Source organism: Acipenser ruthenus, chromosome 35, assembly GCF_902713425.1.
Source record: "Acipenser ruthenus chromosome 35, fAciRut3.2 maternal haplotype, whole genome shotgun sequence".
NCBI classification, from domain to species: Eukaryota; Metazoa; Chordata; class Actinopteri; order Acipenseriformes; family Acipenseridae; genus Acipenser; species Acipenser ruthenus.
In genome coordinates, this window is record NC_081223.1 from 1,399,837 (window position 1) to 1,412,642 (window position 12,806).

General features: G+C 44.0%; 1 protein-coding gene across 1 annotated transcript in view; it reads left to right on the plus strand.

The window, feature by feature from the left end:
* The window catches only part of LOC117395367 (CMRF35-like molecule 8), a 32,506-nt gene extending 20,053 nt beyond the window's left edge, over positions 1–12,453 (plus strand). The window contains exons 4-5 of the mRNA XM_059007382.1: positions 5,167–5,241; positions 11,553–12,453. Coding sequence (XP_058863365.1) covers positions 5,167–5,241; positions 11,553–11,587 — 110 coding nt within the window. The 3' untranslated portion in view covers positions 11,588–12,453. The remainder of the gene's footprint in view (positions 1–5,166; positions 5,242–11,552) is intronic.
* The last annotated feature ends 353 nt before the right edge of the window (positions 12,454–12,806 follow it).

Below are 12,806 nucleotides of genomic sequence, written 5' to 3' on the forward strand. Positions count from 1 at the left end.
GATAAAACTGTCATCCAAAGGAAGCCATTTCTCTTTTTCCGTTGACCCGTGAGGGCGACCGATGCGACCTCGCAGTTGGTGGTTGTCTTCTCTTTCAGGGAACCAAGGTTACGGTAAGTAACCTAACGTTCCCTTTCAATTCGAAGACGACCACCAATGACATTACATATGGGATAATGTATAGCAGAGCCGTCACGAGGGAGAAGGAACGGCAGCATATGAGGGACGCACAAGCGCTGTCTAACCCAGAAGGTTAGCGGTGCGAACTTACACCCTCCACGACCCTTGTGCCTAAAGAAGACGGTAGAACCTGGAGAAGGTATGCGGCGTAGCCCAGCTAGCTGCAATACAAATATCAGACATCGAGGCACCTCTGAAGAGGGCCCAAGATGTAGCCAACCCTCTAGTGGAGTGTGCGGCTACCCTACCAGGTGGGGGCAAGCCAACACCATTATACGCAGTTGAGACTGTATTCACAATCCAATGTGACAGACGCTGCTTAGAGAGAGGCTCTCCTAGGGTCCGTGTCCCGTGACAGATGAAGAGCTGGTCAGATTGACGCAGAGCTCTTTATCCTATGCATGTAGCATCTCAATGCCCGCACTGGGCAGAGAAAATTCAATCTCTCATCCTCCGTTGAAGCAAACAGAGGTGGATGGAAGGACTCCAGTTCCACAGATTAATTAACGTGGAAGGCTGTGATCACCTTGGGGAGGAAAGCAGGGACACCCTGCTGCCATCCTCCCAAATACGCATGCAGGAGCTGTGCACAGACAGTGCCTGCAGCTCACTGACCCGCTTAGCAGAGGTGATAGCCACGAGGAAGGATGTCTTCATAGACAGGTACTTCAACTCTATGGAGTGTACGGGCTCAAACGGGGCTTTAGTGAGAGCCTCCAGTACAATATTGAGGCTCCATTCGGGGAGAACAGTCCTCCTGGGAGGGCATAATCACCGAGCGCCTTTAAGAAACCGGGTAGCCAAAAAATGCGTGCCCGGAGACATTGAATCTACGGGAGCATGGCAAGCAGAGATAGCCGCTAAATACACCTTCAAAGTGGAAGGTGACCTACCAGCATCAAGCAGGTCTTACAGAAACTGTAAATGACTGGCATAGGGCAAGATATAGGCTCATGGCTTCTAGCCAGACACCAAGCCTGGAAATACCTCCACTTATACGTGTACAAAGACCTAGTGGAGTCTGCCCTAGCGCTCTGCAACGTACACACAACCGCATCTGATAGCACTAGTGCTAACCAGCAGCCCCTGTCAGGGGCTAGACCCATAGCCAGAACCTGCCCGGTTCCGGGTGCCAAAGAGTGCCTCTCGCCTGACCGAGGATATCCATGCACAGTTGAATCTCTCAGGGCTGGCTGTGCAACAGCTGGCACAGGGTCGAAAACCAGATTCTCCTGGGCTACTTGGGGGCCACTAAGAGAACTGATGCTTCCTCTAACTGGACCTTTTCAAGAAAGGCCGGGAGCAGCGATAAAGGCGGGAAAGCGTACAAAAACACTTTAGGCCATTCTTGCGCTAGGGCGTCTACAGCGAGTGGACCACCTAAGGTGGAGGGAGTACCATAGGGGGCAATGTGTCGTCTCTGCCGAGGCAAAGAGATCAATCTGCGCCTTCCTGAACCGTTCCCAAATGTGCTTCACTACCTGAGGGTGGAGTCGCCACTCTGACAGAAGGGGACCACTCCTGGAGAGGTGGTCCGCTGTCCAGTCCACTGCTCCGGGAATGTGTGTCGTCCATAGGGACAGCAAATTCCTCTGAGCCCATGTCAATAGCATGAAGGGCATGTGATGCAACCCTGGGGATCATACGGCACCCTGGTGGTTGACATACTGTCGTGTTGTCCATCCATATCAACACATGTGTACCATGCAGCACTGGGAGAAAGTGGTGGAGAGCAAGGGAGACCGCTTGCAACTCCAGCATATTTATGTGCAGGGATGTCCAGCGGTCTGGCTAGGATCCGCGTACTCCTCTGCATTCCCAGACCGCTATACCAAGTTGGAGGCATCTGTTGTCACCACTTGGCAGCTCAACACTACTCCCATTCACACACCTTCGTGCAGGTGAGAGGTCATCCGCCACCAGCGTAGGGCTGCTGAGCACGCATGAGACACAGTCAGCCGACGGTGTCTGTTGCGTTTGGCATTGAGGTGGAACACATTGAACCACCCTTGTAGCGGGCGCATGCGAAGCAAAACCCAGCTGAATGGCCGATATGGCTGCGACCATCAGACCCAATAGTTTCTGCCCCAAAAGGAGGGTTACCTGCGATCCCTGCTGAAACAGGGAGAAGCAACCCTGGATAGCTGCATCTCTGTTGTCTGACAGGTATGCGCGCATTGTACTGGAGTCCAGCCGGAGCCCCAAGTACGTCGTGCACTGCACCGGTGTAAGCCGACTCTTTGCATCGTTGATGGTGAGGCCCAGCCTCGCCAGATGCTCTGTCACGACCGCCGTGTGGGCCACTGCTCCCTCTCGCGACTGGGAACAGATCAACCAGTCGTCGAGATAGTTTATTACTCTGAAAACGTACGAGGAGCTAGGGAGAGGCCGTGTGCCAGCACAGCAAACTTGTAAACGCTTCCTTGAAAAGAAAAGCAGAGATAATTCCTGTGCTCTGGACGAATGGGATTGTGAAAGTACGCGTCCCGTAATTCCACGGTGGTGAACCAGTCACCCGGCCGGAGGGACTGGAGAATGTGATGGTGCGTCAGCATTTCTTTTTGGGTACTAGAAAATACCTCGAGAAGTATCCCTCTCCGTGGGAGGTGGGGTCTTCGAGATGTATGGCTCGCTTGCCCATCAAGGCGGCCACTTCGTTCTGAAGTACCGAGGCCTGGAAAGGGTCTGTTATGAAAGTATTTGTGATGCCTCGAAAGGGAGGAAGTCCCAAACGAAACTGAAGCACGTAACCGTTTTGCACGGTGGCGAGCACCCAGGAGTCTGAGGTGCAAGCACGCCAGTACTGCAGCTGTTGTGCCAAAAAGGGGGCCTGAGGCCGCCAACCTGAGGCTGAGACAGGGCAGTTTGGGGTGGTTGTTTAGGGTGCTGGCCCTGGAAACCCCTCCTGTGATGCTGGTGTGTGGACTGGCCACGTCCTGCATTCCCTCTGCCTGCCGGTTGGGGAGGGGACGCCTGGGGGAGCGTGGGTAGGGAGAAACGCAACCACCTGCCAGGACGCCTCGCGTTACCAGTGGGATCTCTGTAAGATCTCCTCCACAGCTGGCCCAAAGGTATGTCCTGGGGACAGAGGTGCGTCAAGCAGCGCGACCTTATCAGCATCAGGAACTCTGGCTTGTGACAGCCACAGCTGTCTATGAGCCATGATCAAGCTAGCCAGCATGCTAGGACCTGAGTCTGGACGATCCCAGGAGGAGCGTACCTCCTCCATGAAATCTGGGAAGGCCGGCAAATTCTGAGGGCGAGGAGCCATCGCCTGTGTCCGGAAAACGGACCGGTGTCGGTCTGCCGCTGGCGTCCAGGGGACCTTATGCAAATGTGCCTAACCTAACTGCTCAATAGCGGGATGCAGCAAGGCCCAGCCCCGTGGAGGAGAGTGTGGCTGGAAGAGTCACTCAACAGCGGGGATATGGCAAGGCCTAGCCCCGTGTACTCAAGAAAGAATAGACATCCACTCGCGGATGACTGCACAGGCAGTCACTCACACATGACAGACAGATAACAAAGAGTGGCCTACCACGCAAGCGAGGAGGCAGCTGAAAGACAAAAAGGCAAAAAGGCTTGGTCTTTTCAAAGTCGCTGATTCCGGCAAAGCGGCAAGCCAGTTTTCAGCATGAATGCAAGCGAAATACAATCGACTGTATTTGACTCGAGAGGCTCTTTTCTATGAACACGCTCAGCTCAACACAAAGGTCTTACCGTACAGTCTTGAGAAGGAAAAAGAGGAATGGCTTCCTTTAGATGGCAGTTTTATCCCCTCAGTGGGTGGGACCGAGTGTATCATCCCAGGAAGGGGCCTATCAGCAGCTCTGGTATAGAGAGCTCAGCGATACCTATCCAATGGGCAGGCATATCCCATACGTAATGTCATTGGTGGTCGTCTTCGAATTGAAAGGGAACCATTGACACCCGATCCTCTTAGTGGAAAGTCACACAGCCACATTCTTCCTCTTTGCCAGGTGTCAAAACCGGAGAGGTCACTGACAGTCTCAAAGTTTGCAATCGTGGGATGAGATGGGACTGGCCCATGGATTTGGTCTCAGGGGATGATCTGGCGCAGGAGAGTTGTTAGTTTTGAGAGCCCCCTTTGCTCTTATACTTCTTATGCAGTGTGGTTTATACTGAGTGCATTGAAGATTGTTTGAGGACTTCAGAGTCGTTAGTGCATGTGGATGAAATTATTTTTTCATCCTCTAGAACAGGGGTCGGCAACTGGCGGCCCCTGGGCAAATGGATGTGCATTTGAGGTTTGGTGGCGGCCCCTCTGAGTTTCTTTATCAATGTTTTCAATTTTAATAAAACATTAATTTAGATCAGCCACCTCGTCATAAAACCGCAACACTTGTGCAGCCAACTTCTGAGTTGTTGCTGCTGGAGATTTCTCACAGTAATCGCAGTCTGTCAATGGTTGCTAGGCAACAGTTCCAAGGCACGTGAGAGAGCACGCAGCCAACGTCACGTGGAAGTACATCATCAATGCTTACGCAGTAACCACAGTGCGAAGTGCTGAGCCAGCGGAACGACAAAGGTGATTTTTTAAAAAATAAAATGTTCAGTTTTGTAGTGGCGGCCCACAAGCCATTTTGCGTGTAGCCACAGCGGCCCCTGGCTACGTTGAGGTTGCCGACCCCTGCTCTAGAACTCTAGAACAAGATCATTTTCCAGCAAGAAATGTTTGCTAATTGTGCATTTATTAAAAACCCGCAAATGAATATGCCATGAAATATATTATTCATAAAATAGAATAAACAGAATTTCAAATTACATTTTTTTTATTAAATACTTTGAAGGTGAATAATTTTTATTAGGGTTGTTAGGTAAGTAAGGTAATTTGCTTGCCTGAGTCAAAGAACCTTCTAAATATGGGCTGGGAGACTGGCCTTAAATATACACATTCTGTCTTGTTGGCATATGCTACTACTTTCATGCTGTGTGTTTCGTTATTGAGACATGTTGTTTTATTCTTAGCTGACACACACTCAGAAGCAACAGCCAAGGCTGCAACTGAGGAGAAAATCACTGAAAAGGCTCCAGTCGAAAGAGGTATTTCATTTGATTTACTTTGAGTTACTGAGGTGGTTCCTGGGTGGTTAAAGGTACTTGGCCTGTGGCCTGGTGCCTCACAACACTCCAAGGGTGTGAGGTAATAACTGTCTTACTGCACACCCTGCTGTGTATTGTAATCTATGTAAACTGAGATAATGGAATGGCAATATTGAGATCCTGAGATAAATTATCTTGTGATTTTTTAATGGCCACAGTGTATGTTTGCAGAATTTTTTTTTATTTTTTATTTTTTTATAAATTTAGTCGTTGCCAATTATTTTTTATTACTTTCTCCCAATTTGGAAATGGCCAATTATTTTATTATGCTCAGCTCACCGCTACCACCCCTGTGCTGACTCAGGAGGGTGAAGACAAATACACGCTGTCCTCCGAAGCGTGTGCCGTCAGCCGACCGCTTTTTTTCACACTGCAGAGTCACCCAGAGCTACAGCGTCGGAGGACAACGCAGCTCTCGGGCAGCTTACAGGAAAGTCCACAGGCGTCCGGGCAGACTACAGGGGTCGCTGGTGCACGTGAGCTGAGGACACCCTGTCCGACTTCGCCCTCCATCCCCCTGGGCAGCGCGCTGCCAATTGAGCACCGCCCCCTGGGAGCTCCCGTTCTCGGTCGGCAAAGGAATAGCCTGGACTCGAACTTGCGACGTCCAGACTATAGGGCACATCCTGCACTCCACGTGGAGCGCCTTTACTGGATGCACCACTCGGGAGCCTGGAAATTTAACTTGGTGTTAAATGGGACACAGAATGTGTCTTTTTTATTCTTAGCTTACATGCACTCAGAAACAACACATTCTTCTGCCACTGGGAAGAAAACCACTGAAAAGGCAATGGAACAAGCAGGTATTCAATTAAATTAGGGCATCAGTGTGGAGTAGTGGTTAGGACTCTGGACTCATGACTGGAGGGTCGTGGGTTCAAACCCAGGCAGGGGACACACTGCTGCTGTACCCTTGAGCAAGGTACTTTACCTAGATTGATTCCAGATAAAAAACAAAAAACTGTATAAATGTGTAATTGAATGTAAAAATAACATGATATCTTGTAACAATTAGAAGTCACCCTGGATAAGAAATAAATAATAATAAATTGGTTTATTATGCCACTTTTGCATCAGCCTCTTCCACTGACGGAACTGGCAGTAGAAATCCCAGTTTTGAGGAAAGCATGAATCACTCTTACTGGTGTGCTGTGAGACACAATGTCAAGCAGCCTCACCTTGGAAATGTAGGAAGAATGGTCTGTAACAGGTCCAGTCCTTGTGGGCCGCAGTGTTTTCTGGTTTTTGTAAGAACCCACCAGTGTGTTGTGTGGCATGCTCAGGTCGGTTGCCACAATTTGATGATTATTATTACGATATTATAACACTTTTTTGGCAACCCTAGACCCTGCAGTAGGATTAGCTTCTGCCTTCAGTGGCTATTAGTTTATCGTTATTGACTTTGAAAAACTTGAGAGCTACTAACCCATAACTTGAAACTTGAACTATTTTTGGTCTCACATTACTAGGGCCCTGCGTTTTACACAACCTGCTTTCTTAGGCTGCACTTCATTCCTCCCACCACAAGGTGGTGATGTAGTCTGCTTAATTAAACCACTTATTGATTTAATAATCTCCCTATTCCTTTAATCATCTCAATTAGTCATTCTATTAACGCGCATTGATTAGGCGGCAGCAGCAGCTACGGACATTTATTTAGTCATGCATCCCTTTATTACTAATACATCTTATTCAATATGATTTCTTAGAATGTGTAAATAAATAATTTAAATGTTTCAGTTTACTAGTAGGAACAACAAAATATTATTGTCAACAAAATATTTAAAAAAAAACAGCACTGATTCCCAGAACAATTTATATAAAATACTGAAATCATAACATCAGTGCTGTAACATATATATTACACATATAACATAATAATAATAATAATAATAATAATAATAATAATAATAATAATAATAATAATAATAATAATAATAATAATAATAATAATAATAATGCAAGGTTGTTAGCAAGCAGCACATTTAGTGTCTCTAACTGTTTCATGAAAGAAAATGTCCCATGCATTTAAGTGTTGCTATTAAACTGAAGTATCATCAGTTGGTTAACCTGCCTTCTTTCATAGATTGACGTTGTTCTGTAAAAACTTGGCCAGAAGAAGAAACACTTCTTTCAGCATCTACAGAATTGGGAACAACTGACAAATATATTTTAGCCTTTTGTGTTAAATTGGGAAATAATTATTCAGCTTTAATCCAAAATTCATTCAAAGTCATTCTACTGCAGTTTTCTTTTGCATATGGTAGATATTTGTCCATTTCTGATTTACAGTCAGCATCAAATCCTGGAATAGAATATAATGGGAGGGCTTTCAGATCCAAACTACACACTTGTTGTGGGTCGAATATCCTTACTGCCATCAAAAAGTTATGAGCTGGTTGAATAAAATGTGGTTTCTTTTTGCATTGACCCAGGTTGTAGTAATTAGTCAGTTTTTCAGAAATGTCATGGAAGGTTTTTACACATAGTTTGTTTATTGTGGTGTCTGTGCTGTGTACCTCTTGTGCCATTGCTCGGTATGTATTTATTAATTCTGCAACTTTATTATTTGTTTGATGGACTCTCACTTCATGGCTTTCAAACCACTGAATCAGATCCACTAGTCCCTTGGCATACATCTCAATTAGGGAGAGTTGAGATTTTAAACTTTGCACATCTTTGAGCAATTGTATTTCTTTTGTATTTGTATTCTCGTCAGTAACTACAAATACACTGTCAGACATCTTTACCAGTTGTACAATTTTCATCTTGTGCAACTCAGCAATTTGGGGTAGATATTCCCTTCTCAGTTGACTTGCTGTAGGAATTGCTCCTGCATTTTTTACATTTATCCATTTTTTCCAGGGGAATATTAGCACAAACAAATCCCTCTGTCAAATCGAAAATAACATCTCGTCTGCGTTCAGAATTTTCGTTTTTTACTGGAAGACGCCGTCTCATAGCCGTCAGTCTCAGCCTTTTGTTTTCTGTGTTTTTCTGATGATAAATGGCAGCTATTTTTGACTTTCGAGTGTGGGCCAAAGATAAATGGAAAGTTCTGCAAAATAAATTCTACCCATCAGTGTACAGAACACCAGGTGGATATTGTTGCATGCGTTCACTCAATGAAATGACTCTCGATTTCTCTTTTAACGCATCCATTTATTCAATTACCATTTATACTCATCATAATTAGCTGTTTTTTTCTAATTAGTCGAAGTGTAATGTGTTAATTTCTTAATTGTGAATTTGATTACTATAACTGGAGTGGCTGCAGGGACATCTAGGGGATAGTAGTTGAATTACAATTGAAAAAAAACAGGTTGCGTAAAACGCACGACCCTGTACATTACATTAAGTGGACAATTTTGGTTACAAGTACTGAGTAATTACTTATGTGCTTACATTGTATTTACTTTGGCCAATCAGGAGAGACTGTGTGACTTTGCAAGTGATGACTTCTGTGGAAGATGGCATGGTTCCTGCTAGCTTCATTTTACTGACAGATTTCTGAAAACTCAGGCAATCATTTCAGTGTTTCTTTTACAGAGTTTCATGCAATAATAAGTGCAGCAATAGCAGCAGCATTCAGTGCAATGAGGCTTTCTTGCTCTAGCAGGTTTTTTATTGATCTCCATAGTAACATTGCTCTAGAGGGTTTGTTATTGATCTCCATAGTAACATTGCTCTAGCAGGTTTGTTATTGATCTCCATAGTAACATTGCTCTAGCGGGTTTGTTATTGATCTCCATAGTAACATTGCTCTAGCAGGTTTGTTATTGATCTCCATAGTAACATTGCTCTAGCGGGTTTAGTATTGATCTCCATAGTAACATTGCTCTAGCGGGTTTGTTATTGATCTCCATAGTAACATTGCTCTAGCAGGTTTGTTATTGATCGCCATAGTAACATTGCTCTAGCGGGTTTAGTATTGATCTCCATAGTCACATTGCTCTAGCGGGTTTGGTATTGATCTCCATGCTCTAGCGGGTTTGTTATTGATCTCCATAGTAACATTGCTCTAGCGGGTTTGGTATTGATCTCCATAGTCACATTGCTCTAGCGGGTTTGTTATTGATCTCCATAGTAACATTGCTCTAGCAGGTTTGTTATTGATCTCCATAGTAACATTGCTCTAGCGGGTTTGTTATTGATCTCCATAGTAACATTGCTCTAGCAGGTTTGTTATTGATCTCCATAGTAACATTGCTCTAGCGGGTTTAGTATTGATCTCCATAGTAACATTGCTCTAGCGGGTTTGTTATTGATCTCCATAGTAACATTGCTCTAGCAGGTTTGTTATTGATCTCCATAGTAACATTGCTCTAGCGGGTTTGTTATTGATCTCCATAGTAACATTGCTCTAGCGGGTTTGTTATTTAATGCAAACATGTAATTCATTCTCTCACATATATATATATATATTTTATTCTGTGTACATCATGTTACTTGATAACAATATTATTAACTGAAGAAACACAGCCTCTACTAAATCAATTGTTTTCATCAAAAATGACATCTTCATTAAGGTCATTTTAAAAAAAAAAATTTTTAAGATGTGGCAGTTAAGTAAAGCTATGGGGCTCGTTTGGTTGTTTTAGCGGTGACTTCAAACACTAGGTCTGTTCCAGACTGGAGCCGGGTTGAAAACAATCCCAGCAGGAGTACTGTGTATGCAAGGTTTTAGGTTTGCTTACTGCAAAAATCTTTCACAGTGTGTCATTTCCGCACAGTAGTAACGACCTGTTTGGTTCTGCCTCTCACCGTGGGGGTGTGTCCATGGCTCCTTGTCATAATGGCACACCCACCAGACAGTTCAAGAACCAATCAATCCTTGACTATGATTCCCTGGAAACAAAAAATAACTGATAGTGTGCCATGGGTGCAGGTGTTTGGCACTCCACATGCATTCAAGAATCCAGTGATGAGGCTGTCCCTATTACAAAGAACTGTGCTGGTGATTTTGAAGTATGCTTTATCATCTTGTAGTTTTACTCATCATGAGCCATAAGATACACCAGTTTCATCCCAACATATTTGCAGAACTTGACCCACCTGCTAATCGCAAATTAGAAGTCCAGTATTAATGGCGGGTTCCCTCTGGGGTAGAAGGAATAACCTTCTGACAAACAAAAAAGACGCCGTCAGTACCAGGTTTGTAATTTGCAATTAGCGGGTGGGTCAAAGTTTTGATTTGGTCCAGGCCCTAGTTTGTATTTTATTCTCTCTTACTGTTTTTGTGTTAAACCCTTTGTAAATACAGGCCTAAATCTCCAGTATACAGTAGTTGGTTGAGAAAGATGCTATTTCTGGTTAAAAGACCAATCAAAATGTAAAATAGTCATTGTAATGAATCTAAAGCTGTCCACACAGAATTGCAGAACTAGAAGTACTGTACATTGCGTTCAGTTACTATGTCAGGGACATGCTGAATGAGAGCAGTGGCTTCTAGATGTTCCCCGACACACCATAACTGGGGCTTCAGGTGTTCAGTTTTTATTTGTGAGCATGTGATGTCCCTTTAGAGTACACTGCAGTGCAGTATTCAGCGTGATAATATAGGAATTCATGATGTATACTAATTTCTGTACTGCTCAAGGATTTTAATGCAATTCATGATTACGGCTTCTGGTTTTTCGGTTTTTATTTTAATCACCCTGTGATGTCCCTTTAAACCTATTTGGAGCTTCTTTAATCAAAATCTAATTACCAAAGGAACTTGCTTCCTTTTACCCTTCTATATCTTGAGTTAACAAACAACGTGGCCTCTGCCATTGCCAATCCACTATAAATTGGGGCCCACCCAAATATCAGTGCCTGGCTACGGCACTGGTTTACAGGGCTGCATGAACCACTTAGAAATGTTCCACAAATTGAGTTTGCACTTGCAACGTGGGCAAGAGTGGTGAATAAATGATCAAACAACCAAGCAGGAGGCATTTAAAAATCACAGCTGTATTGTAGTATGTTTGTTTAACACTGTGCTTTAAATAGTGCCACTCAAACATGTCACCTGACAAGCATGGATTTCCAGATGAGATGATCTTGTGTAAATGCTCTCTGTGAATGGAAAGCACATTTACCTGAGCTGTCTGTGAAAACAGCAAGAGGACACTACGTATGAGTATATGGCCATTTTTCATTTGTCTTGAGCACAATGTCTGCAGTAAATTAGAAGACACATGGAAGCTATAATACAGTGATGGTCAATGTCAAATGATGATTTTTATTCTGGATCTTTTTATTTCCAGGTTGGTGTTTGAGAGAATCCAAGGGACCAGCTTGAGTTCAAGGCTGCAGGACCACACAAGCACTTGGCATTAGCTATTTACTGGTACACATCCCTTTTCATCCTGTAACAGGGTCAAGAATGCCCTGTTCAAATTTATTTTACACTTGTATGTTATTATTTTTATAAAATTATTGTGTGATTTGATTAGTGCACGCTTTGTGTTGTCTGACACTTTTTGATAATTGGCTTCTCCACCAGCTTCCCTATGTTTGCCCTGTTGAGCACCTAGTAATTGAATTATTGATCAATTTACCCACCTGAATATAAATAACACATGTTTTTACAAACGGGATGGCCATCCTGGGGTTTGTGTGTCTGTGCAGCAGTGGGAACGCAGTGTTTGGAGCGGGGAACGGCGAGTGAGAGAGACTGAAACGGACCAGTAAATGGAGCATCCCGACAACAAGTATTGGGCTGATGGTATGCTGGTGTGGAGTAATGAAAGCAAACGGCCCGAGTGTTTTTTTTAGCCTATTTGGTAGTCGATTGGAGTTTAAGAAGTGCACAGAATAGGCTATATTGCGATGCTGGTTTCTCTCTCGCTCTCTCTGTGTGTGTTCCCTCCCCTGCACTGACATTGTGTGCGTGTGTGGTGTGGGTATTTGGACTTTTGTACTGTGGTATTGTTTTTATTATGACAGTTTTACCGTGTTTTGGAATGTGTATCTCCACTGTATTGCTGGGTAGCAGCGTTGTTGTATTTGCTGTTTAATCCATGACCTCATTCATGTGAACCTTGTTTAACTGCTTGAAATCTTGCTACCTGTTAATAGGTGAATGGAATTGTTGTTTTATTATCAGTACCATTTGAAACTAGGTGTTGCTATTGTAAGCTTACAATAAACAAATGCTTGTTAAAATGTATCTGTGATTTTCTTGGTGACCTTGTTCCTACATTTTTAGATCTGTTATCTGAATAAAAAGAACCTAAAGGATCTTCTGTAATCTGTTCTGTGCCTTATCGCACTGAACTGGTGTAGTCAGGCTACATTAATACTTTTACATTCAACACTTGCTGCATCTGGTGATATTTTGTAATTAAAGGCAGGTTTGTGGTGTGTTTTTACTCTTCAGTGACCGTGGAGGTGTTACACCTGCCTTCCTCCTTTGCAGTGTAAAGTATATCAAACGTGTTCTTAAAATCTGATGAAGATTCCCATTTGAATCGTAAGTATTTTGTTTCCATTGTAACTATTTACACACACTGCTCTGT